The following is a 26,799-nucleotide window of genomic DNA, read 5'->3' as shown; positions in this document are numbered from 1 at the left end:
ATTTTTTTTGTGAGAGATTTTAAACATGTTGTTTGAAGGCGGGGTGCATGATTTTTGAAAAACACTTGAGAAAAGGGAGTTGGGCCGAGTACCAAAACACACTTAGCCAATCAGCAGTAAGGGTTGTGTCTACTAACTCACATCGTTGCCTGGGTTGCGTATGTGTGGGGTGAGTCTATCAAAAGAAGGTCCAGATTCTATTGGGGTACACTCTTAGAACGGATGTGTTAAAACAACCCATCACTGTGTTATTATTGAAACAACACATTTTGTGTTACTTTTAACACAACTTGTGTTTTATTTTAATATGAAATCAACACACAATGACACACAATGTGTTAAAATTACACTTAATGTGTGGAAAATTTAACACAAAAAGATGTGTAAAAAATTAACAGATCCTTTCTATGAGTGTAGGGGCATGTTTGTTTAGGTGATTTTGAATGTCAACTTTGGCTTTCAGAGATCATGCAACCAGCCTTTAAGTATTGTCACCTAAATTCTTGCATTTTAACAGACATAAGTCAAATGTCTTGTGAACCAACTTCTTATAACTAAATGTTGACGTTTTGTGGCCTCATTTGTTTTTTTATTTAGATTACAGCCGATTTGAGGCAAAGATTCATGACCTTCGAGAGCAGATGATGAACAGCAGCATCAGTTCAGGCTCAGGATCCTTGAGGACCAGTCAGAAGAGATCATTATATGTCAGGTATTAGACAGATACTGCTGAACACACTGGACACCAATACTTCAATTTCATTTATAAGCAATAAAATAAATGACTTATAAGGTTATCAATTTAAAAGATTTTTTATGTATTATATTTAGTTAAGGCAGAGATTAGTTAATGTTTTAAAGTTTCTTCTCTGATCACATGTGCTTAAACATAAAGGGGAAAGTAAGCTGTTATGTTTTATACCTGCAGGGCACTGTTTGATTATGATAAAACAAAGGATTCAGGGCTGCCCAGCCAGGGCTTGAACTTTAGGTTTGGGGACATTCTGCACGTGGTGAATGCTTCAGATGATGAGTGGTGGCAAGCACGGCAGGTCACTCCTCAGGGAGAGGTGGAGGAAATGGGCGTCATCCCCAGCAAGAGAAGGTGAGGCATTAAAAGACATAGAGCGTAACAAGTACCTTAATGTTTGTACAACAAATGTTTATCCCCAGTATTATCATATCGTTGGAAATTTGTCTTCTTATGTGGTAGTATATTAATGTAAAAAAGAAACTTTGCTTTTTTAGTGTTTACAGACCCATATCTACCTCAAGTTATGTTTCAGTTTCCTAAAAAACTGAGGTTTGATATGGAAAATCTACAATATGGCTTCCTGTTGATAATTCATGCATTTTTAAAATGCCATCTCCAGTGAGAGGTTTCACATTGCCTCAGCTATGCCAGAGAAATACTAGATGCTTACAGAGACAGTTTCACTAAATCGATTCAGAAACCTGTTATTAATAAATATTCTCTGAAATGTTTTTGTTGACCAGAGATTTTAATCCTGTATAGCTGATAGCTTACTCTCAGTGTCCTCTAGTACCTAATGTATTGACAGTGCCATGCTAAAACATTTGTATGTATTAAATTAGGTGTATATTTGTTTAAAAGTTGAATAAAACCTATTGTAACATGTTTTTATTTAAAGGTGACATAGAATGATTGAACGGGGTATTTATCCTTGTTCTGTGATGTGACATGTAGACAAAATTTTTTTTGTTTGGGTCTGTAATGCCTTAGAAGCTTCTTAAAAACCTCTCTCAGATAGCTCTATTAGGGTGGGGGATTTTAAACAAGTGGTTTTGCACCTATTTGGCTCCCCCTACTGGCTTAACTTGCAATCTCATTACTGATTGGCTGACTTTGCTGCCACTCAAAAAATGTAGCCAATTATTTTAAAGTGGAGGGGCAGTTAGATGCCTGTGATGTCATAAGCATCCGTTTTTCAGATTGGGCCGTTTTCTGGCTGACATTTCTAAAAGAGGAAATTCTATGAGACTGAGATGTTTAGCATGTCTAGCACTTTTTGTATGCTCGTGAATGCGGGTAGACTACCATTATTCAACAAAGACAAGGTGAAAATGGTTTTTCATTCTCTGTCCCCTTTAAGAGTGGAGAAGAAAGAAAGAGCCAGGTTAAAGACAGTCAAATTTAACTCCAAGGCACGAGAGAAAGGGGTAAGTGAACCATTTATTCCTGCATGTTGATGAACAATAACACAAAAGCATACTGTAAGCTACTGATGATATCACATTTGAACAGTCATATGTTAAAATCTAAGCTTAGTTCCAAAACCTAGTGAGCTGCCATGCTGTCTAGTCCCTATAGTAGTGGGAGACTTATGTTGCTAAGCTATTGTTGTAGTGCTTTAAGCATAAAATAACAGTGCACACACAAACAATGGATTAAACAGTCAATGTTTAACTAGATTAATAATAATAATAATAATAATAATTCGTTACATTTATATAGCGCTTTTCCAGTGCTCAAAGCGCTTTACATATGAATGGGGGAATCTCCTCAACCACCACCAATGTGCAGCATCCACCTGGATGATGCGACGGCAGCCATATAGCGCCAGAACGCCCACCACACACCAGCTTATTAGTGGAGAGGAGACCGAGTGATATAGCCAATTAGTATGAGGGATGATTAGTAGGGCAATGGGCAAGTTTGGCCAGGATGCCGGGGCACACCCCTACTCTTTTTCGAAGGACATCCTGGGATTTTTAATGACCACAGAGAGTCAGGACCTCGGTTTAACGTCTCATCCGAAAGACGGTGCTTGTTGACAGTATAGTGTCCCCGTCACTATACTGGGATGTTAGGACCCACACAGACCACAGGGTGAGCACCCCCTGCTGGTCTCACTAACACCTCTACCAGCAGCAACCTGGTTTTCCCAGGTGGTCTCCCATCCAAGTACTGACCAGGCTCAGCCCTGCTTAGCTTCAGTGGGCAAGCTGTCTTGGGCTACAGGGTGATATGGCTGCTGAGATTCAACTATTGTTTCGCTCAGTAGGCAACAGTGTTGCTCTCTACCTTTTTAAACAGCATTTTTTAAGAATTTAGATGATGACTTACAGTGTTGTCTAGCTGGGCAACTCACTATGTTTTGTAACTTGATGTAATATTCTCATAGTTTTAGTGTTCAATAGAATAAATCAAATGTTTTAAAGGGACATTCTACTTTTTTTTGAAAATAGGCTCATTTTCCAGCTCCACTAGAGTTAAACATTTGTTTTGGAATCCATTCAGCTGATCTCCGGGTATGGCGCTAGCACTTTTAGCATAGCTTAGCACAATCCATTTAATATGATTAGATCATTAGCATCGGGACTAAAAAATAACCAAATAGTTTCGATATTTTTTCTATTTAAAACTTTACTCTTCTGTAGTTACATTGTGTACTAAGACCGACGGAATATTAAAAGTTGCGATTTTCTAGGCAGATATGGGTAGGAACTATACTCTCATTCTGGTGTAATAATCAAGGACTTTGCTGATGTAACATGGCTGCAGCAGGCATAGAGACAGAACAGTTGCCTGTTTCCACTTTTGTGTCTTTAAACGCTCGTTTTTGGGGTCGACAGCTTATAAAAACTTATTTACAGATTAAACTTAAAAACTAGGGATGTAACGCTTCAATCGCGATTCAATCGCGGTCCCCATTAAAAAATCGAATCGTCTGAAATCGATTCTGAATCGCAAGGCTGCGATTCTTTGTTTTATGCACAGCTTGTGCGTGTACTACGGCATTTGGTCAGTAGGAAGTCCTTATTAATCTAAAATCATTATGAGTCGGAGTCGTTTATAACGTGCATTTAAAAAAGCAACACTTGTTAAGCAAAATCATTCAAAATATTCTTTATTATCATGAAAATACCTGAAACAATTTGAAGAACAGTGTATAAATATTCCTGTGTAGACATTTCCTGAAATAGTGTTTGCAATTATACTTCTTGTGTGGCACAAAGGGAGTTTCTGCATGAGAGCGCCCCCTGGCGTTCGGATGTGCCGGGATTTCACCGTAATTCATTCAAATTCATTCATTGCGAAAACGCGCATTTGCACGGTTAATCGTTACACCCCTATTAAAAACAGAATAATACCTAAACGCTGCTGTGTGACAAGGTGTACAGCTAACAAGCCAAAAACCCAGAAATAAGTTTTTATAAGCTGTCGACCTCAAAAAAACGAGCGTTTAAAGACACAAAAGTGGATACAGGCAACTTTTCATAGTACTCCTATTAGTAGAACTGCACCCACTAGGGGGAAACATAGTCGGCAATCCACTTTTTTCTCCTTCAAGACTGGGTTTTACGGCTCGACAGCTTATAAAAACTTATTTCTGGATTCTTTGGCTTGTTAGCTGTACATATTGTCACACAGCAGCTTTTAGGCATTATTCTGTTTTTTGTTATAAGCCAGAAATGACAAGGAGGCGGCCTCTCGCAATACAAAGTCAATGGAGACTGTTGGATTGTTTTCCCCCCGGTGGGTGTGGTTTTCAGGTCATGACGCGCTGCGCTCTGTCTCTATAGTGATATTACGCACTGCTCGAAAATAGTCCCCTGCCATTGAAAGTAACCAAGGGGACTATTTTTGGGCAGTGCGTAATATCACTAAGCCTGCTGCAGCCATGTTACAGCAGCAAAGTCCTTGATTATTACGCCAGTTTGAGAATAGAGTTCCTAGCCATATCTGCCTAGAAAATCACAACTTTTCCTTCTTTCTTCGTGTACAATGTAACAACAGAAGAGTCAAGTTTTAAATAGGAAAAATATTGAAACTCTTTGGTTATTCTTTTAGCATGATGCTAAGGGTCTAATCAGATTCACTGGATTGTGCTAAGCTATGCTAAAAGTGCTAGCGCCAGACCTGGGGATCAGCTGAATGGGTTCCAAAACTGTAAGAATCAAATGTTTAACTTTAGGGGAGCTGGAAAATGAGCATATTTTCCAAAAAAAAGTTGAATGTCCCTTTAATACTTGATGAACAGCTTTACTATGAAATCAGATTAAAGTAGACATTTTTATTGTTCCTACCTCTGTAAAGATTTGACCATTTGAAATTAACCCACATGTAATAATGCTCAGTCGGTGCGTTCAGTGGAATGGTAATAGTCTGGATGTCATAAACTAATCAGTCTGTCATGAATGATCCGGTCTGAATTAACAGCATGTGTAACTACGAGCCCAGACAGGGCTCGTAATATAACATATCTGTATGTAACAGTACTATGAAGCATCAGTAACTCTTTTAAAAACATAAAGGTCAAGTGACCAGTACTGAAGCCACAGCACATACTATCTAACATGCCAACAAAGGCAATGCATGATAGGAAAACCAAGGACAAATACGCTTGCCATTGATGTTTGACTGCTTGTCCTTCTGTATGCCTCCCTCACATCTATTCTCTAACCTCTTCACACATTTCTTTTATTGGTCTCGCAAAACCCCTTCCTGTAGCTCAGCAGGTAGAGCATAGTGCTAGCAACACCCAAGTCATGGGTTCAATTTCCAAGAATGCACATATTGTTATAAAATGTAAAGGCTGAGCGTGTTAGTCAAATTCATAATGTAATGCAATGCAAAGTGTCTCCAGAATATCATAATGCTGCAGTCTAAACAAGCCAGCCATATAACCGATCGCTATGTAAGAATGCAAATGCATGCTCATAAAAAAGCACCTGTAACGAGGATGCTACATCACTGCCAAAAGAAAGTGCCATGTAGTTTTACTTACCCAAATAAATAATGGCCTGAATTGTACATACATGCTCTGTTTACAGCAAATGATTTCATGCTATATTCCCCTGCTCTTGTACCACAGAATAAAAGAGAAAATCAGCCAGACTTGCGATTTTGTTTTGTCCTGGTGTTGCTGCTGAGAAAAAATATACACTACCAAAGTGGTTACAGGCATTTTCATGCTTTTGGCACACTCACCAAGCTTCTTACCCTGCATGCAAATACAACCACAGTTTGTTTCAGAAGCTTCCTCTCTTGTGCTTGAGATTTGATGCTATCTGCTACTTTTTGGGGGCTATGGCTCAAATCCATTTATTTGTCCATTTCAGTTCTTCATGCATTTCATATACATTTCTGACTTTGTGACGTCCTCAATCTGAAATTAATCTGAATTAACACCAGTCTATAAGAAATAGCTTAAAATTGTGTGAAGCAACCATTAGGGATGCATAATGATTAATCGCGATTAATCTATAGCAGAATAAACATTTTTGTTTACATCATATATGTGTGTAAACTGTGTATTATAACTCTATATATAAATACTAAATATTTAAATCTATATTTTTCTTCAAATTATACATGCATGTGTGCATATTTACATAATTATTATACACACTTCACACACACACATATATGATGTAAACAAAACGTTTATTCTGCTATAGATTAATCGCAATTAATCATTATGCATTCCTATGTCTTAGTGCTGTTCCTTTAAATATCAGCACTCTTAAAACCACACACTGTAAAAATTCATTGTTGGAACTTGAATTAAGAAGTCATTTCAAATTTTTTGACTTGTTAGAAGTTCCTATAAATTATACATTTGTAATCATTTAAGCCCATTCAACTTTTTTATTTATTTATACCAACTCCTCACTAAGAAAGTCGAAATGACTTGTTAATTCAAGTTGCTTAAACTTAAACATTTAAGTGGAACAAGGATTTTTTGCAGTGTTATATTTTACTAGAACTAACTGTTGTATAAATGCGTTTTGAATGGCCATACTGAAGCAGTATGATCAGGGGTCCACAAAGCAGACAGCAGATCAATCATCATTTTTATTTTCTCCATATGGACATTAGACAGCCCTCTTCCATGCCCTTCTTTTCTTTTGCCCTCCCCCTCCTTCTCTTCCTGCAGTCCCTCAATGACAAGCGTAAAAAGAACCTCTTTTCCCGCAAGTTCACCTTCTACAAGAACAAGGAGACGAGTGAGCAAGAAACAAGTGATGTGGACCGTAAGTACAGACTGTCCTGCCACTGAAAGCAGCGTCATAGCTCAATGCTGGGTGAGAATAGGGCAGTAGGTCATAAAGACAGAGGTGGGCACTGCCCCACTGGGCACGGCAGGGATCAAATCTCTCTCGAGTCACAACAACAGTACTTGTAGGTGTTGTGGTTTTGCATCCAACTCCAAAGCTTTTTGCCTTCTTGATGCCTGTGGTGCCTAGTGGTGGACCAGGCCTCAGAGTGTCTCAGTAACCCATTTACTCTTGTGGTTGTTGTCTTTTTTGTTGCTCCCTACATGACTGCTCCACAGGACAACCCAGACGACATGCTTTCCAAAGGCCAGAGTAAGTGCTTCCCTGTGGATGACCGCTCTCGGTCACCTCTGGACCAGACCTGTCTTTCTCTTACATCTCTCATTTTTCTCAATCACATAGCTCATTTTGGTGTATTTTTAGGGGAAACATTTAGTTTGTCCCAGCTTCTCCATGAAGCAGACACACTGTTTTCTTACTGTTGGTATTGGTGGAGGTGAAGGGTTGGGATCTTTTACTGTTTTTTGAGGTTGTGTTTTCTGAAATCGCCTGACAGTACCTCTGTTATTTGATCAAAAACAACTGAACCATCATAAAATGGATTTATTTTGCCATCATATATTCTAGATGTAATATTTTATTACATATCTATAAATTTGTTAAAGGGACATTCCACTTTTTTTGAAAATATGCTCATTTTCCAGCTCCCCAAGAGTTAAACATTTGATTTTTACTGTTTTGGAATCCATTCAGCCGATCTCCGGGTCTGGCGCTAGCACTTTTAGCATAGCTTAGCACAATCCATTAAATCTGATTAGACCATTTAGCATTGGGCAAAAAAATAACCAAAGAGATTCAATATTTTCTCTATTTAAAACTTGACTCTTCTGTAGTTACATCGTGTACTAAGACCGACAGAAAATAAAAAGTTGCAATTTTCTAGGTAGATATGTCTAGGAGCTATACTCTCATTCTGACATAATAATCAAGGACTTTACCATGCCGTAACATGGCTGCAGGAGGCGCAATGATATTACGTAGTGCCCGAAAATAAACCCCTGCTATTGAAAGATACTAAGGGGACTATTTTCATGTGCTGCGTAATATCATTTCAGACTCTGCACACTATACTGAAGTCACCTCACAAATCTTGTTCTGCTGTTCTTGGTTTTCATCATCCATTCCCCCTCTGTTATGATTTCAGAGCATGTGACCTCTAATGCCAGTGATAGTGAGAGTAGTTACCGTAAGTTCTTCCTGTCATTGTGCCATCGTCCGTCGTTTCCGTCTGCTCTTGTCTGCTTTTCTGTTTCTTTTTCACATACTTAAAACTTTGTTTTCTTTCCATTTTGGGGATATGTTGTAATATGAGAGATCTGTAATGCAGAATAGACACACTACCATAGTAAATTATATGGGAAAGATGGACTACTAAAAAATGAACAAACAATATTATTTAGGATTTCAGAATAGTTTACATTGCTTAGCATACATCAGTGCCCACCTGACCTTCTGTCTGTGCGGCACTGCAGTGAGACGATCTGTGTGTAATGTTCCAGAAGCCACACAGATACAATACCAAAATCAATCAGTGAGCCCTCTGCCAGGCCCTGGCTCAGTCTCCATAGCAACAGTACACCCCATCACTTCCCAGCCCTTGCCCTCTCTTTCTCTTCATCAGAGACAGTTAGAGTCACAGTGGTGCTATATCAAAGCCACTCTAAAGATATTACTATACTGTCTCACGGGATCAAAATATTACACACGCAAGCTGCAGTACAGACAGTGAATTAGGGCTGGGTGTCGCCAACTACCTCACCACATGAAACAGTACGCCACGATGCATCACAGTATCATCATTTAACAGCAACTGCATCAAATACACAAGAACGACTGAATCTGTAGGATGAGTTTCTCTTATGTAGTTTATTCCTTATTTTTAGTCTGCAATGCCACATCATGTCTACACATAGGGATCTCTCATACATATGAATAGCAACTAATTAATCATTTTGTGTCACACTTGCTTAACACCCTAACACATTTAACTTGCTTTGCTGAAATTAAAAGAAAAAAAAAAATTTGTGCATGATACTCTCTGTATTTTCAAGTGCATCACAGGCCCTGATGAACTCTGAATGTTGTTTATTCATATACTACAGACACGTATCTGCCTCTAACCCACAATGCTCAGGTGGGCAGTCAGCCTTAGGCATTCAGGCCTGCTGAGATCCACAGAAAGAGCTCAGTTTAATCATTATGACAGTCGCACACCAACCATAACTGAGGACTTCATTGCCTTTACACTACACATTTGTGTAGCAACGAGGACCTCTAGTGGCCACATAGCTATTGTTACAATCCTAGATTGTTAAAAAAACATAACAAAATATGTAACAGCCTGTAAACATTGCATCAGTCTCAGAATTGTAATGTGCTTGCCCAAATGTCTTTTTCTTTAAACAATACTAACATTGTTCTCGTGCAGTTTTTTTTTAAGCTGAACTGTATGTGTGTGTTGTCTTCCTTAGGTGGTCAAGAGGAATATGTGTTATCATATGAACCAGTCAGTCAACAGGAAGGTATGATGCTAAATAAATGCACCATTAAATTTATAAAGACACATATATACAATACACTGTTTGTGTTACCTTATTTATCAATCAGAAATTAAATAGATTTCATATATTGTCTTTCCTTAGTGAACTACGCCCGACCAGTGATCATCTTGGGTCCGATGAAGGACAGAGTAAATGATGACCTGATATCGGAATTTCCTGACAAATTTGGCTCTTGTGTTCCCCGTAAGTATCCGTGCAAGAATGTGCCATGATGAAATGATACATATATGACAAAAAAAATAAAATTATTGTAGCTCAGTTGGTAGGATAATACATTCGATCTCAGAGACTGTAGGTTGCTTTGGATTTAAGTCTTACATGTAAATGTATGTAAATGTTCACGTGTAAATGTTGTGACAAATCTATGGCACTGATATGTGTTTAAGATATGTTTTAAATTAAGGCACCTCAAACATGCATTTTAGTCTGGGACTAGGATAGGCCCTGTCCAGGAAACCGTGCCTAATGTTTTGCAATGTATAGACTAGCAAGTTATTTTGTAACATGAATGAAATGCATAAAATAAATCCCTCGTTTCAGATACAACAAGGCCAAAGCGGGATTACGAGATGGATGGGAGAGACTATCACTTTGTTGTGTCCAGAGAGCAGATGGAGAAAGATATACAGGAGCACAAGTTCATTGAGGCGGGCCAGTACAACGGTCACCTGTATGGAACCAGCGTGCAGTCTGTCAGGGAGGTGGCTGAGAAGGTGAGCTCAAATGTCTTTTTCTCCATACACTAAGTGTTATATTAACATAAATGTGATTTGTGATCATGACTTGTTTACACTAGATAGCATTTTCGGATTTAACTCAGCTATATTTCTAGAGTGAGACGCAAATATGCTTGATATATTGATGCTGCACAGTTGCTGACATCAGCATAGTGCATGACAATGTTCTGTCTGTGGTGAACTCCTCAGGGAAAACACTGCATTCTTGATGTATCAGGCAATGCTATCAAGAGACTGCAAGTGGCTCAACTTTACCCAATCGCTATTTTCATCAAACCGAAATCGATGGAGAACATCATGTGAGTTGAAGATAAAGATCAATCTCTTGCTTAGACTAAAGACATGGTACAGAAAAAGTGTGTTAAAATATCACCCATATATATCAAACCCATATAGGGGGATGAGAGTTCCTCGTGCTATTTTGTGCTACTGTACACTAAAATAACTATATTATGTAATTGGGGTGCAATGCTGTGTTCTTTGTTCCTCAGGGAGATGAACAAAAGATTCACAGAGGAACAAGGCAGAAAGACGTATGAGAGAGCCATGAAGTTGGAACAGGAGTTTATGGAGCATTTTACAGGTCTTTTACCCATACACTACTCTTACATATAAGCCATCATAGCAGTAAACAAAAGCAATCCGGTGGATTATGCACAATAACTGCTCACAGTATACTATGAATTTGTTTGTAAACCAGAATTTTAAAAGTTATGCATCAAAGTGTTTACATTTCGAAACAATGCATCACAGAGGGTTTACCTTGGTAGCATTCTTAACAGTTACTTTAAAGGGCACGTATTTCATTGCTAAAAAGTATTTTATATTGTGTATTTGGTATAATACAATGTATTCGCGTGGTTTATGGTTAAAAAAACACATTATTTTCCACATACCGTAAATTTTTATAGCTCTCTTTTCAAAACACACAAAACTTTGTACAAAACTCATTGATTTGAAAAGCGCTGTGTCCCTGATTGGCCAGCTAATCCATACGTTGTGATTGGCCTGAATACCTCTAACGTCAGCCAGAAATATGACGCTCCTTACATGTTTGAAAGATTCGGGTGCAATGCTAACAGGAGTTAACTTACAGGCTTAAGCGGGAGGATTTATGATAATTTCGGTCTTGTCTACATCACCAATCCTAGAAAGTCAACTATTCCCTACAATCCGTGTGTTTGTTGTAGTCCAAGAAAAGAGATTTACATTGGAGATGATAACTTGTGTCATCGTTTACTTTGGGGTTTGATCTTTTTGCATATCGTTAACATGTACTAATACATACACACACACACCAAAGGAAATTTAAAAACGTGAATCGGACCATAGGTGCCCTTTAAACAATTAAATATTTTCTGCAGCCTTCAAGCAAAAAATATACATAAACTTACAGTACATATTATGAATTGGTTCGGACTAAATTGTGTATAGCTTTACCGCTTCTCACCATTAATATAGCCATAAATGCTGGAATGGTGTCAAGTAAAGAATAATGTAAAGGCAGCAGGTTGTTATCACAAAAATATCCCCGACAGTGTGATCAGGACGCGTTGTGAGAGTGTTTTATCAATTTGAAAAGGCTTATTTCGCGACAACAACCTGCTGCCTATACATTATCCCGCTTATTACACAGCTATTTTTTTCATAAGTAAGTTAAGGAGCATTAAATATTGATTTGAAATATTTTATTTGCTCATTTTTAACGAATTCAGACCTTCTGTGAGGAAAACCGGTTTACTTTTGGTTTTAAGATAAGAGAAAACGTTCAGATGTCATAAACGCACTATTTGGTTGAATCATTTATAAATATAATGTCATATATGTTACTAAATGACATATTTATATTTAATTTTGTGTAATATTAAACTGTAACTTTCAAAATGATTTGCAGCATCTGGGTTTACCGTGTGTGTTATTAGTTTTGAGTGGTTTTTACCTGGGAATAACCTGCAAATGTCGTGACTGGCCAATCAGAGTCAAGCATTCTAATGAGCCATGTACCGTATTTTCCAGACTATAAGTCACAATTTTTTTCATAGTTTGGTGGGTCCTGTAACTCAGATGCGACTTATACGTCAAAATGATTTAATATGAACCCAAAGAAACCATTACCGTCTATAGCTGCGGGAGTCTTTATGCTGCTCCTGTATTTATGTAATTCAATGGATTCAGTGATGCAGAATGACTTCGGGACCTTTTTGAACTTGATTTCGCTTTTCTTGTTAATTTAGCTTATTCAGCCTCCCAGGTATGTCCTGTATGCTATTGTGTATCATGTAAATAACTGTTAATGTTACTTTAACATCTATGGACACCTATTCAGCCTGCTGTTCTGTGCTATTGTTTAGTTGAATAACTTGCCTTTCAAGATCAAATGTCTATTCTTCGACTTGGATTTTGTGTCCCTGATTAACATTTTCTAAATAAATGCGACGTATAGTCCAATGCGACTTATAGTCCGGAAAATATGGTATTAAGAATAAATAAATAAATTACTAGCTGAGCATCCTGACTCATTTTAACTGTTCGATTGCCTTTTATAATTTAAAGGTATTTCATTGTTAATTCTTTACCTCACTGTGATCATCTCTGCATTGCAGGAATTGTTCAAGGGGACACTTTGGAAGAGATCTACGATCAAGTAAAGCAGATTATCGAGGAACAGTCTGGGCCATTCATTTGGATACAGTCCAAGGAGAAACTATGAACACCTTCAGGAGTTTGTCACTCATCTTACTCTGCTGGTTTATTTATTGATTTTTTTTTTTTAATAATTTTTCTTTTTCATAATCTCGGTTGGGCTTCTCCAATTGACAGCCTTCAGTCAACAGATAAATTCTTTAATCCATCAACCTATGTTTAGTCCTACATATTCATCTCCTGACTTATAGCTCCTCAAGTAGCTGTTCAAAGAGAAGAGGATCTGTCCTCCTCGGATCTCCACTGCTTCCAAGCGTACAGAAAGCAAAGCCATGTTAGACCAGCATCTGTTTACCAGGGTTTTGGAAACGGTACAGTTCCTTAATGTTTAAGGGAGGTTAGTTTGTAAGGAAGTAATTAAGGGTTTAGTTTATTTGTTGTTGTTTTGGTATAAGATTGTGATATGGAGCTTGGGCCTGAGGCATTGGATTCATAAGATGGTGAAAAACACAAAAAGCAAAACTTTGCACGTTATAGCTTTTACAACCACGTGTACTTTACCCCTTGTTGTTTATTTCCAACAACCATAGTCCCGTACGTTCAACGCGTTTCTCTTTTTTCCCTTTACTGTTGTATTGGCATGCTTATTGTTCTCCTCATTCTAAAGTCTGCGTTATGGAGCCATTGTGTTTAGATGATGTCCGGGCGTATGGGCGCGTCCCGCCACTGTTAGAATGTTGGAGTCTACAATCAGTGTCTTACAGAGTACGTGTTTTCAACCATCATGATTTACATTTAGGAAAGTCTGCCATTTGTAAGGAACTGATATTTTTTAGAGATGTCTTGGCAATAATATGCCACCGCATATGTGAAAGAAATTTATTGTACAATGTGATCTTAACAGATATTTAACCCTCCATAAACTGCCTATTTTGTTATAATAAAAAGTCTATATTGAGCTTTACTTAAGCGCTATTATGATGGGAGTTATTTTCTTGACGTCGTGAACTGTATATTAGAGCAAGAGATTTAAAAACAACAAAATAGTATGAATATATTTTTTCCGTTTTCTGTTTTCACCCCTTGTTTCTTGAATCTTAAACAAACTGCAAGAAACAGGGCAGCAAGGGGACCACATCTCTGTGCAGATAGGAAATGGAGAATAGCAGTTTGTTAACACAACAGTCGAACTTTGTGCAACTCTGACAGCAAGTTTTTCGCTTCTACTCCTTTCTTTCTGCCCACAATTTCAACATCATCTGCCCAAGTGCGTCACATCAGAGTCATAACAGTTTGGAGAAGAACGCCCTGTCCGATTCCCCCTCTCGGACTCCAACCGATTCAGCAGGAAGGAGAGCTTCTCAAGGCTGATGCTTGTGAACTGAAAGCTCCACAGAGACTCATTTTTCTACACCCGTCCAGGAGAGGGGGGCCTGTTGTCTGCTCTTCCTATGACATGATCGTTTTCTATACTAAGACTGCTTGTTCTACCACCTCACCACCTCTGCTTTTTAGGGACGTTTTGGGACTGGATAAAGAAACATGTAAATAACCTACTGATCTGATTCATTCCATTGATCCAAATGAACAAGAGGAGAATGGCTATTTCAAGAAAAATAAAACAAAGTCTTTCTCATACGGCACAGTGCTGGTGTATTTCTTTAGCTGCAGGGTTCCCACGGGTCCTTGAAATCCTTAAAGTTTGTGAATCTGGAGGGGAAAAATTCAAGGCCCTGGGAAGTTTTTGAAAATATACATACATAGATACAGGTCATTGAAAGGGCTTAAATTATATACTGCTATATTATTCCCTGTGTAGTGTCGGATAATAATATCATAACATTTCTTGCCTTTTAAGCACACATGCTAAACTGTTTGCTTTAAATGCTTATATCTTCTGCATGCGAATGTTGATTCATACCAAAATGCTATACTTTTTTGCATAGTTGTGGGGTTACATATGTAACTGTTGTTTCCTGAGAAGGGAACGAGATGCTGCGTCTCCCTTGCCATACTTCCTGCGTCCCTGTTATGCCGTCTTTGCAATATTTCAGATAGCGATATACTTCCTGGCTCCCGCATCACCCTGTCTTTGTCGTTAAGCCTCACCATTGGTTAAATTTGATATACACATTCAGACACCCTTGGAGGCGTCCCCAAAGTGTCACTGCAGAGACACAATGTGAGTTCCCTCTAAAGGGAACAGTAACAATGTATCTTAAAAGGTAACATGATGTAACTTTTCTCTCATTTGAAATGTGTCCCCACATTTAGTGCTTGAATTTGCAGGTATTGGACCTGTAAAGTCCTTGAAAGGTCCTTGATTTTGAAGATAACTAAGGTGTGGGAACCCTGTAGATGGAAAATGTACACAGTGTGCTATCTGCAGTGCATTATTTTTTCCCCATACATTAACACTGTAGTAATTAAAATCCAGTGATTGTTAATGTACACTGTTATTTGTCTTATTAGTGATTATAACACATCATCTAAAACAAAATTAAACCAATTTATAAGCTAGAGTGCTGATATTCATATCTACTTATGGAAGTATAATAGATAGACTTTGAACCAGTTTCTATAAAAAGAAAAATATTAACTGTGTGTACAGTTTATATTTGTGACATTTTTAGACATAATACAGTCTGATATTAAGTGCTAAAAATAGTTTGTTAAGAATGTGGTTATCCAAAATTTCCCTTCCGCTGGGAATTTCAGAGACATTATTCCCACTTTATCCTAGTTAGTTTTTAACAAACATGCCTTACTTAAAACATTAACCTGTGTGCATTTTGTGGCAAAACAAAGGGCACTGATGTATTTTAAGATATGTCAGTGCAAGTTGTTTTCAGTTTGGACGGCTCTTACATTTATTTTAGTCTAGGACTAGTCTAATCCCTGTCCAGAAAACCGTATCCCGGAAAGGGCTTATCCCTAGTCCCAGAATAAAATGCATGTTTTAGCAGCCTTAATTTCAAAACACCTTGTACTGACATATCTCAACATATATCCATTATTATGTTTCAGGATGCACACCAGTATTGTTAGGAAAACACCACAGTTTTTCAATATTTTACTATCTTCGTACCTTAACTTAGATGAATTTTCCATGTGTGCACTTTTAATCTTTGTACAGCGCCTCATGAATGTGTTAGCATTTAGCCTAGCCCCATTCATTTCTATGGCTCCAAACAGGGATGAATTTAGAAGCCACCAAACATTTCCATGCTTTTCCTATTTAACCCTCATAAGCCCCTATTTTCTTGTATACGTTACAGTTCCCTGGGGGTAAAAATGACCCCAAGAAATTAAAAGGGTGATTACAAAAAATATATAAATTTTTAATGATACAAATAATATATATATTTTTTTTGTTTACTTCCCATCTATACATTAATGATGTGTTTTGGGAGATATGAAGTACTTTTGTACCCGTTTACCACTCATTTCCTCAACTACACCATTAGCTTGCCTGAAAAATATCAAATTTTTATGAAAAATTCATATAAATTATGATCTAAATTTTATTTAAATTGTTATTAGATATTGATCTGGATGTTATGTGTTGAATTCGACCATTTGGTGTTTAGAAAAAAACAGTTTTATGGTTACAGTTTAGGAAATAAATCACTTCGACCAGCAGACCCATTCATTTTACTGGATGTGGCCAACTGCTCAACATCAGTACTTCATTTATACATTTTGTGAATTTATGTTTATATAAACATTAGAAAGGACATTAAAAATAAAAAATATTTCAAATAGTAGAATTTTTTTGTAGTTTTTGATGCATATTGAAATGTCTGATTTTACAAAATGCCACAGAAATTTGACTGAATGTAAGGCTGTTTGTCTGTGTGTGTGCGCGCACGTGTGTGTTTGTGACTTTGTCTTTTTGTGTGTGTCTGTGTCTTTATGTGTGTTTAAGTTTTACTGTGTCTTTGTGTGTGTGAGTCTGTGTGTTTGTGCGTGCGTGTGTGGTATGTGTGTGAGTATTTTACACATTTGTTTTGCGTCTGTGGCTGTTTTTAGGCAAATTCTGTAAAAAATGCTCTCTGTGGCAGTCATACCTTTGTGTGTGATTGAGCATTTCTTTTCTATATTGCATTTGTGCTCTAGTACCAGGCCTACCTTTCTGTGTCAAAATGTTCAGATTTATTTTGGATGCATTGATTTTATTTGATGAATAACAAGAAAAAATGATTTTTTTTTGCATTTCCCATTCATTTCAATTGGGGTCATTTTTACCCCCAAAGGGCCTCTTTTGGTGAAATTTTTTTACACCCCTTTAGAATGACAGAATCAAGCCCAGTTTTTTTATATGAATCTTGACGGATAATCTGGAAAAGTCACAAAATCTTATTCCACTGAGATGAAGGGAACCATGTTTTTTAACTAAATAAAAGTGGCTTGGGGTAGAATTGACCCCAAGGGACTTATTAGGGTTAAAGACTGTTACATGAGTAAGTATGGTGGCACAAAATAAAACTTTGGTTTGGACTGGAGCCATAGGAATTAAATGGGGCTAGATTAAATACTAACACATTCAAGAAGCACTGTACAAAGATTAAAAGTGCATGCATTGAAAAAAGATAGGTATGTATTCATTCATCTAAGTTGAGGTGAAACTGTGGTGTTTTCCTTTAAATGCCCTGGATTAATTTAAACCATCTCCAGGAAACCACCCCTTAGTGTGTTATGTTTAGCCTATGACACAAAGGATTATATTTAGATTAATAAAACAACTACATTTCTTCCTAATCTGAACGTGTTTTAATTCAACAAATCTTAAGAGGATAGTACACCTAGATAAAAAAAATCTTTCATCATTCACTCCCCCCCATGCTTTTTTAAGCCTGTATGAATTTCTTGGTCTTTAGTAAGATATTTGTAATCAAGCAGAAAGCAGGAGCACCACTGACTTCTATAGTAGATTAAGTACTTTGGAAGTCAATGGTGGTCAAAAATGGTGATTTGAAACCACTTGAGGGTGAGTAAATGATAACAGTTTTCATTTTTGGGTAAACTATCCTTTAAAGGTAGTTTTTTTCCGTACATAACATCATTTAAACTCAATCATCCTTATTAAATGTCATAACTGTTTATTTTACAAATCACATTGGACTTTCTCATATTAACACATTTTATATTCTTAATGTATAGTCTTTACAGTGTTCATAATTTAAATGGGTCTATTAGAAGCAATAAAACATGCGTATGGTGATACAGCAGACAGAAAAAGAGTTTAAATAGAGTCCTGAATGACAGTGTCCATCCAGTATATCAGACTCGACTCCCAGTCATCATCAGTCACTTTTTATCTTTAATCTGTCTACTGGCGTCTCTCATCCCGTCTTTCACCTCCTTTACAAACGTATCCCGCAGCCTTGTTGCTCTTCGACCCAACTCCTGCACATCTCGGGGCATCTTTGTCGTCTCATCTCGTATCTGGCGAAAGGTTTCTGACTTGAGCAGTTTAGTCGAGGCGTCTTTCCCGGCGAGCTGTGCTTTTGTTATGGCGAAGGCCGTGATCTGTGCCGCCCGTCTGATGGGTCGAGACTCGGCGAGTTTCTCCACCACCTGAGCGTTATTTATCAAAGCATAGACGATCCGCCGCAGCACCATTTTAAACCTGTTTCACAAACATTATATTAATATATTTTTATAATAATAACTCGTTGATAAATACAGTACAGTGCATGTTTGTTGTTATATAATAAAGTACCTCAAGAAGTTCAAGGTCCAATCGACAGCTCTGACTCGACTGCGCAGACTGAATTTTCAACGCTGCCTCCTACCGAAGGATTACGTCACGTCATTGCCATCTATAGACGTGGAGAGGAATAACAGGCAAATGTGCTAAAATATTTTAAATCTTTTGTATCTCGCTACTTTTAGTCCCATGATTACTTGGATCTACACTCCTAAAAATGAAGGTGCTATTAAAGGTTCTTCACAGCAATGCCATAGAAAAAACATTGTTGGTTCCCCACAGAACCATTAAGAGGCCCTCAAAAGAGCTATTGTTTACATTACCATTATTTTCATACCTTTTTTGGCCTAAGAATTTTATTTAACTTTTGTCCAATAGGAAGGTTCTGTGGATGTTACTTTGTGGTACCATACAGACAGACAGAACACCTTTTGGGAACCTTTCTTTTTAAGAGTAAAGATGCAATAAGAAAATCACCAAATAAGTTTCAAATATCTAATAGTTTTTCTATTACCAATGTACAATAATACTCACCTTGCATTTAATTTTGCAGTACATCATTGCACTTTTTATGCATAAAAGAGCTCTCTTGTGAAATTGGTCTGCAGAGAGCAGATAATGTATCTGCTGGAAATACTACTTAGTGTAAACGCACATGCGTCCAGTATGATAGACTTTCAATGGGGATTGCATCATCTCTAGCTGTGCAGTTTTTTTAGGTTAGGGTGTGTGGAGAATTAACGAACATGCTTCATCTCCAGCACTGTGACGGAGGCTGATTCTTTCTTACTTCTTTATTTACTCATAACTTTACTGTTTATATAAAAACTGTTTCACTCATTGTTTTCTTTATCCCCAAATCTCTTCATGCTTTAGAGCTTTACAACAGCTTTGGTCCCAAATGAAGGCTGTGAATTCCACTGTGTTTTTGAGACCTTCAGAATGTAGGTCATCAAGTTGGTTTTTATTATGTCTGATTTTGGTTTGCACAATTTTTGTACTAACCTAAAACCTCATTATTGGTGTTTCAGTCCATTCACTTACTGTAATCTCATACCACAGTTTAGAAATAGCCTAACAAAATATTGAAGTTCAAATTCTGCAATTTGCCTACAAAAATATTAAAGTTCAAATTCTGCAGTACGTATTCTGCATTAGAACTATTTAAAAAACACAAAGTGTTTTTTTTACATCATAACACACAATGTTTGTATGGTGGGGTGTTGCCAGAACATTGCTATGTAGTTGCAGAGGTGTTTAACCCTAATAAGTCCCTTGGGGTCAATTCTACCCCCAAGCCACTTTTCTTTAGTTTAAAAACATGGTTCCCTTTATCTCAGTGGAATAAGATTTTGTGACTTTTCCAGATTATCTGTCAAGATTCATATAAAAAACTGGGCTTGATTCGGTCATTCTAAAGAGGTGTAAAAAAATATCTTAATTTGTCCCTTTGGGGGTAAAAATGATCCCAATTGAAATGAATGGGAAATGCAAAAAAAAATTCTTGTTATTCATCAAATAAAATCAATGCATCCAGAATAAATCTGAAAATTTTAACACAGAAAGGTATGCCTGGTACTAGAGCACAAATGTTACATAGAAAATACATGCTCACACACACACACACACACACACACACACACACACAAACAGACACACACACACACACACGAACACACAAAGGTATGACTGCCACAGAGAGCATTTCTTATAGAATTTGGCAAAAAAACAGCCACAGATGCAAAACAAGGATGTAAAATACTCACACAGGTGTGCGCACACACACACATATGTGCGCACACACACACAAACACAGACTCACACACAAATACACAGTAAAACTTACACACACATAAAGACACACACACACACACACACACAGAGAGAAAGACAAAGTCACACACATAAACACACAGACACACACACAGACAGACACCCTTACATTCAGTCAAATTTCTGTGGCATTATGTAAAAACAGACATTTCAAAATGCATCAAAAACTACAAAAGTATTCTACTATTTGAAATAATATTTATTTTGAATGTCCTTTCTAATGTTTATATAAACATAAATTCATAAAATGTATAAATAAAGTACTGATGTTGAGCAGTTGGCCACATTCAGTGAAATGAATGGGTCTCTATGGGCCTCTGCTGGTCGAAATGATTTATTTCCTATACTTTAACCATAAAACTGTTTTTTTCTAAACACCAAATGGCTGAATTCAACATAACATTTAGAAAAATATCTAAAAACAATTTAAATCAAATTTAGATCATAATTTATGTGAATTTTTCATAAAAATTTGATATTTTTCAGGCAAGCTAATGGTGTAGTTGAGGATTTGAGTGGTAAACGGGTTTAAAAGTACTTCATATCTCCCAAAACACAGCATTAATGTATAGATGGGAAGTAAATGAAAAAAATGATGTATTATTTGTATCATTAAAAATTTATATATTTTTGTAATCACTTTTTTAATCTCTGGGGTCATTTTTACTCCCAAGGGACTATAACGTATACAGGAAAATAGGGCCTTATGAGGGTTAAGTACATTGTTTTTTTTTTGCTTGCTAGAGTGTTGGTTGTTTCCTGTCAAATGAGCCCAGCTCTAGGTAGTAACCACAGTAGCAGCGCGAACGTCAAAGAAGAAGAATCTTAACAAGTTAACCCACAATCGAAGAAGAAACAGCAACTTGTTGTGTATGATTTGAGAAGACCAGCAATGATGGAAGTAAATAAACTTTTGTTGCAGTTTGAGTTAAATCACTTCTCAACTTGGCTCATCTTTGTTTCACTGTCACAAACGGAAATACATATGACGCAGTTTTTTTTTACCTGACAGGAGGGGTTCTGGTGGGCCAATCACAGCGCTTGCGGTCCGTGTAGATCTGACGCACTGTTAAAATTTTTACGAGGTGGACGTCAGGCTACGCACAGGCTACGGATAGCCTACGGCGTAGAACTTACGCACGACTATAAATCGGGCTTAAGTCCCCATGATATTCTTGTTGTCATCTTGATTTTCAAGTTTGCCCAGAATATGTCTGTAAAGTTTCAGCTGAAAATTCCACAGATCATTTGTTATAGCCAAAATGCCTCTATTTGGATGGGAGCAAAAATGCACAGTTTTAATGTCTGCAGTTTAAATGCAGATTTAGATGCAATGAAGGTACATTGGTGCTATATGGCACCTCTATGATTATGAGCCAAGAACCAATTTTAGTGCTATTTAGCACCATATGTTTTTAGAGTGACAGCTCCTCCCTTCCTTACAAACAGAGAGTGAGCGTTTTCAGTCAAACTAAATCTGATTAATAGTGTCTGAGACAATAGTATCTAGTGGACACAGTACATCTTGCTGAAGGTGGAAACTATGGTAATGCAGATTCTGAGTGGGCGGGGCTTTATCAATGTGACCTCACATTGATAAGAGAATCAAAACGGCATGTTAAATGAGACTGTTTAATGGGGATTAAAAAACAAGGAGCGGGTGGATTTTTTTCATCGTAGGGTGGTTGTGTGCCAACACACATTGGGCCCTATCTTGCACCCAGCCCAATTGACTTTGTCAGTGACGCATGTAATGCAGTTCTAAACGTAGGTTCGGGAGGAGCCTAAACATTCAGGCCTGTCAATCATCATCATCATGGGCGTATATAAGGCAGCCTTCAGGCCTTCCTGTCCAGCTGCTTTCTTTTCCGACATCCCTCCTCCTCCCCATCTCCTCCTTCACTCTCTCCTTCTTCCTCTTTGCAGTTCCGTTGCAGGGGGTTGAACTTGTGGCTCGAGCCCCAGCCTCAGGTTCGCTCTCTCTGAAGGTTCAGAGCTCAGGTACAGAGCTCCCTTCGAGGACAGCAAGCCAAGTTTGTTTACCATTAATCATCAAGACCTGAATGCGCAGGCGAACTAGTGAATCATTCGTATTTTGCACCGGCGCACAGCGGGTTTTTCCCTCCACAGACGCACACCGGCAAACTAGGGAATGAACTTGAGCTCCCTGGGCGGTTCAGCGCAAAAAAGGAGGCGTGTTCCGGCGCAAACCATCCCTGATGCTATTTTCCAGTGGACGCAGCGATGTCCTCTGCTGGCGTCAGGTGCTGTGTAGAGGCAGATCCACCTTCCGTTACACGGCGTGCCAGATTTATGCTGGCAAGCTTGGGATTCCCCCGTCTCCTGACATCATTGTAGCGCTTGGCGCAACAATGGGGATGCCAGCTGATGAGACAATTGTGGCTATTTCCTCTCACGCCTGTTTAACCGACGCTGATTTGGGCGGGTTTCTCCCATCCCCATACAAAACAACTTCTCTGTCTTTGACTGCTCTTACAAGAACGTTGGTCTCCTCGGCTGTGAACCGCTCCTGGCATGCGCCTGGTAAATCCGTCATAATAATAGCAACCTGCCATGGAACTTGCGCACTTGCGTTTAAAGGGAATGTTGGATAGCGTTCTGATTGGTTTATTTGACGTTACGCCCAAACCACACCTATGAAAAATGAACCTAATTCAGACCAACCCCTATTTGATTTGCGCCTGGCGCAAGAGTTATTTCTCCCACCGGGAAAATAGCAACAGCGCCCAAGATCCGCCCACAAAGTCACTTGCGCATTGCGCTTCGCACTTGCGTTTCAGATCGTTAAAATAGGGCCCATTATGTTCAAACACCTTGAAAAAGTGGATTTTGTATAATAGGTGCCCTTTAAAATGTTATAAGACAGTGAGCTGCCAGATCTCTCTTAGAAAAAAAAACGGTAACTGGAATATGTGTTGTATCATTCATGTCCATAGCACAAAAAGTGTGAGACGATTTTTGGGACTTTTTATACAGTATTTTATACTTAAGATGAACTTTTTCCTATGAGTTAGCTTATGCCGTCAAACAGGAAAACCTTGATAAATGATTTGACCACTGGATGTCTGAATTCACATGCTCACAGGAACTTTCCATTCAACTCTGTCAGGGCAGATCTTGTTCTCATGATACTTGCTGCTGAGACTAAAACAATCACTGAGCTTCACCTCTGACCAAATAAAACATACAAATGTTACAGTTTTAAACCAGACCCCTGAACGCCTTTTTGCACCATGTTTCTGCACATACTTTAATCAATGTTGTATACAACAACAGATGGTAAAGCAGAATAAGCTACTACAGTTGATGTGAATAGATGAACCAAAGGGTCACAGGAGGCCATACATGAGTATCTTCATTATTTAATGATCTCACCCCATGCTGGGCCAAGCCTCCCCCTGCGTGCAGGACACTGATAACAGGATCTTCTGAGAAAGTGAGGAAGTCCTTACAGACTGTGGGTGTGTTCCTGAAATACTAATGAAATAAGCGGGAAAACGTACACTGTAAAAATGAAAAGTTGAACCAACTAAAAAATTATTTCAATTGGTAACACCTAAAAAACTGAAGTTTATTAATTCCACTTAAAATTTCACTTTAGATGAAAAGTTATAGTTTAATGTGTTACCAATTGAAGTAACCTTTTAAATGTAACCAACTTTTCATTTTTTACTGTGTGTGTGTGTGTTCACAGACAATGCTCATTTGTGACCATGGAGAATTTCTGAAGCTTCTTGTTGAAGGTTGTGCTGTGTGTCAGCAGGGTTTGGTGCCCATATACACAAAGACCTTGAACAGAATCATCCACAGCTGTGGTTCACATGCCGCAAGAGAGACAGCAGTCAGACATGTGCATGTGCCAGTGAAACACAACAAAGTTAGTGATATATTTGAGGTTTAGTAAAGCCAGATCATTAATTAATAGATTTTGGTTTGCATTGAACTATGAGTAAAAACCAAAAGTTGCATGATTTTCCCTGTAAAAATACTTTATCTCTAAGCATTATTTAGTTTCTTGGCTGCCTAATTTATTTACAGGATCTTTTTTTCTGCCATATATATAACAGTCCAGGCCAGAGCTCGACATTTTTGTGATAAAATATCACATATGAACTTTTCAGTCATAAAAACACCTGCAAGGCCTGAAAGAGATCAAGCCTCAGCCAAGAAAAAATAACGTAAAAGTAACTAAAAAGTAACTTAAAAGTAACGTCAGCATTACTTTCCATGAAAAGTAAGTAACGCAATTATTTACTTTTTTTGGAGTAACTTTATATTGTAAGCATTACTTTTAAAAGTAACATTTCCCAACACTGATACTAATAAATAGAAGACTTCTTCCTACTTCTTTCAAATGCCAGCGTTTAAATTCAAAGCCCCAAAACAAACATTTTCATATAATTACTGTTTGTGGACAGGACAGGCAGATTTTCTCATGGAAGAAGCTTGGGTGTGTGGCCCTGCACATGTAAAGATTCTATGCAGCTGTATTTACTATCAAACACAGATGGCTGTATTGGGGTTTTACTTGTTTATGAGTTCTTATCTATTGTACTACTTATCTAACCGTAGACCTGGGAATGAGCAAAGATTTACAGTAAAACCGTGAGAATGTAGAAGATGAATTTTATTTCGTGTATTAAATGTAAAGAGATGGGAAAGCAAACAAGCTTGCAGGATGCACTGTGGTGAGGGCAGCATTACTGTACATCAGTGATTTATTCAATCTAATTCACTTACACAGCCAGAGCAGCAGAAAATGCTAAACTGGCTGTGATGTAGACATAAATAACGTTTCATTGTCCGAGTCCACAAAGCTAAAGCACTGACAAGACAAATATATCTGCTAACATTTGTTACCCCCATTCCTACATTCCACTACACAATGAACATAGTAAATTTCCTTTATGATAATGGCCTCATCACATAAAGCTTGGCTTGGATAAAACATATACTGGATTCTGATTGGTCGACACAGCTGCGGTAAAATATGGTAAGAGTTATGATATAAAACACATTTTGTGCAGCAATTGTGTCTGTGCACCAAACTTTTAAATGCAAATCCTCGGGTAACTATTCACTATTACTATTTTTTTGACTATAATTATAATATACATCAGCATGAGATCTTATAAATGTATTGCTTAAGTGACACATGGTGCAACTTAGCCTCCAAGGTGCAGGGTTTCACTTTAAATTAGCAGTATTAGGTAGTTGGTTAGATCAGAGACCACCCATTGTGTCTGATGTGTTTTTTTCTGAACTGAATTGTGAATTAAGTGCTTTTGTGTTTACAACACGATATGCTAAAACACTAAACCGTAATCAGACATTATCATTACTATCTATAAAATAAGATCAAAATTTGCTGTTTTGGTTCTAGTATTATCATAGTGCCCTTGAGCAAGTTAGGACATGTTCTGTAAGCTGTTTTGACTAAAATGTCTAAATATTTAGTAAATTATTTTCAGGGTCAGTATAAACTTGGTAAGACAGTGATCACATTAATGGATTAAGCTTTTAATGCACATATTAAATGCTCTGATTTCATTTATACATTTTGCAATGTGTATATAAGCATTGTTTTGAGATGAAAGATGAAGAATGAAGAACATCTTGTTGGGGTGTGTTGCTCTCCACACAACGATAATATCCTGTAAGTCTATGGTTTCTACTATATAGACTGCATCTGTAACAGGTCATTAAATGCAGTACATAAATCTGTTTTCACAGGCAGAGAATAAAGTCTAAAACATTTACAGACACAGTTAAAATTAGCTTAAACTACACTATATTACTATTTCTTTTAGAGTATTTTTACAGGTGCTGCTAAATTGTGAAGAAAAACCGCTAGTTGGTTGTGTGTCCTGTATTCCTGGAAAATCTGTTGTAGGTTGGATTACTTTGGCCTTAGGTTCTCCTGGTGCTGGGCAGACACTTTGAAAATAAAACATCTTTTCATTGCTTTTTAATATAAGGATTTAATATGCAAGGCCTTGTTTTACACATATTAAATACATAATAAATATCTAAGTATTACTCAATTAATATGCAGGCCTACACTACCAACCAAAGGTAGGGTTAAATTAAATAAAAAGTTTATTTAAAAAATATTAACAATGTGAAAATGTATATTTAAATATTTAAAATGTTTGTAGACAAAACATTTATGTGTGCCAACCTATTTATTTATTTTATTAAAAAA

The 26,799-nt window shown here is 37.5% G+C and overlaps 2 protein-coding genes across 20 annotated transcripts in view; one reads left to right on the top strand and one right to left on the bottom strand.

Moving 5' to 3' along the window:
- Positions 1-14,665, top strand: part of dlg1b (discs large MAGUK scaffold protein 1b) — a 90,340-nt gene extending 75,675 nt beyond the window's left edge. For 14 of the 19 annotated variants that reach the window (XM_073814949.1, XM_065275857.2, XM_065275858.2 and 11 more), the window contains 11 exons: positions 598-712; positions 929-1,105; positions 2,115-2,181; positions 6,906-7,002; positions 8,231-8,272; positions 9,558-9,608; positions 9,729-9,830; positions 10,188-10,360; positions 10,574-10,683; positions 10,876-10,967; positions 12,988-14,665. In XM_073814949.1, the coding sequence (XP_073671050.1) occupies positions 598-712; positions 929-1,105; positions 2,115-2,181; positions 6,906-7,002; positions 8,231-8,272; positions 9,558-9,608; positions 9,729-9,830; positions 10,188-10,360; positions 10,574-10,683; positions 10,876-10,967; positions 12,988-13,094 (1,133 nt within the window). In that variant the 3' untranslated portion in view covers positions 13,095-14,665. Of the gene's footprint in view, positions 1-597; positions 713-928; positions 1,106-2,114; positions 2,182-6,905; positions 7,003-7,304; positions 7,339-8,230; positions 8,273-9,557; positions 9,609-9,728; positions 9,831-10,187; positions 10,361-10,573; positions 10,684-10,875; positions 10,968-12,987 lie in introns of all 19 variants that reach the window. The other 5 variants (XM_073814950.1, XM_065275874.2, XM_065275869.2 and 2 more) reach the window with 2 other exon arrangements.
- Positions 14,666-18,108: 3,443 nt separating this feature from the next.
- On the bottom strand, positions 18,109-18,859 carry LOC135763970 (protein NCBP2AS2). The gene is made up of 2 exons (XM_065275368.2): positions 18,753-18,859; positions 18,109-18,659 (listed from the first exon to the last, which is right to left on the bottom strand). Exon 2 carries the CDS (start codon positions 18,650-18,652, stop codon positions 18,338-18,340), a length of 315 nt encoding a protein of 104 aa, XP_065131440.1. The 5' UTR covers positions 18,653-18,659; positions 18,753-18,859; the 3' UTR covers positions 18,109-18,337.
- Positions 18,860-26,799: the final 7,940 nt, after the last annotated feature.

This window comes from Paramisgurnus dabryanus, chromosome 6 (assembly GCF_030506205.2).
Source record: "Paramisgurnus dabryanus chromosome 6, PD_genome_1.1, whole genome shotgun sequence".
Classification (NCBI taxonomy): Eukaryota; Metazoa; Chordata; class Actinopteri; order Cypriniformes; family Cobitidae; genus Paramisgurnus; species Paramisgurnus dabryanus.
This window is presented reverse-complemented; position numbering and strand designations above follow the sequence as displayed.

What these genes read in the sequence shown, in the direction of transcription:
- LOC135763970 (XM_065275368.2), bottom strand. Translation starts at nt 18,652, where the DNA reads ATGGTGCTGCGGCGGATCGTCTATGCTTTGATAAATAACGCTCAGGTG.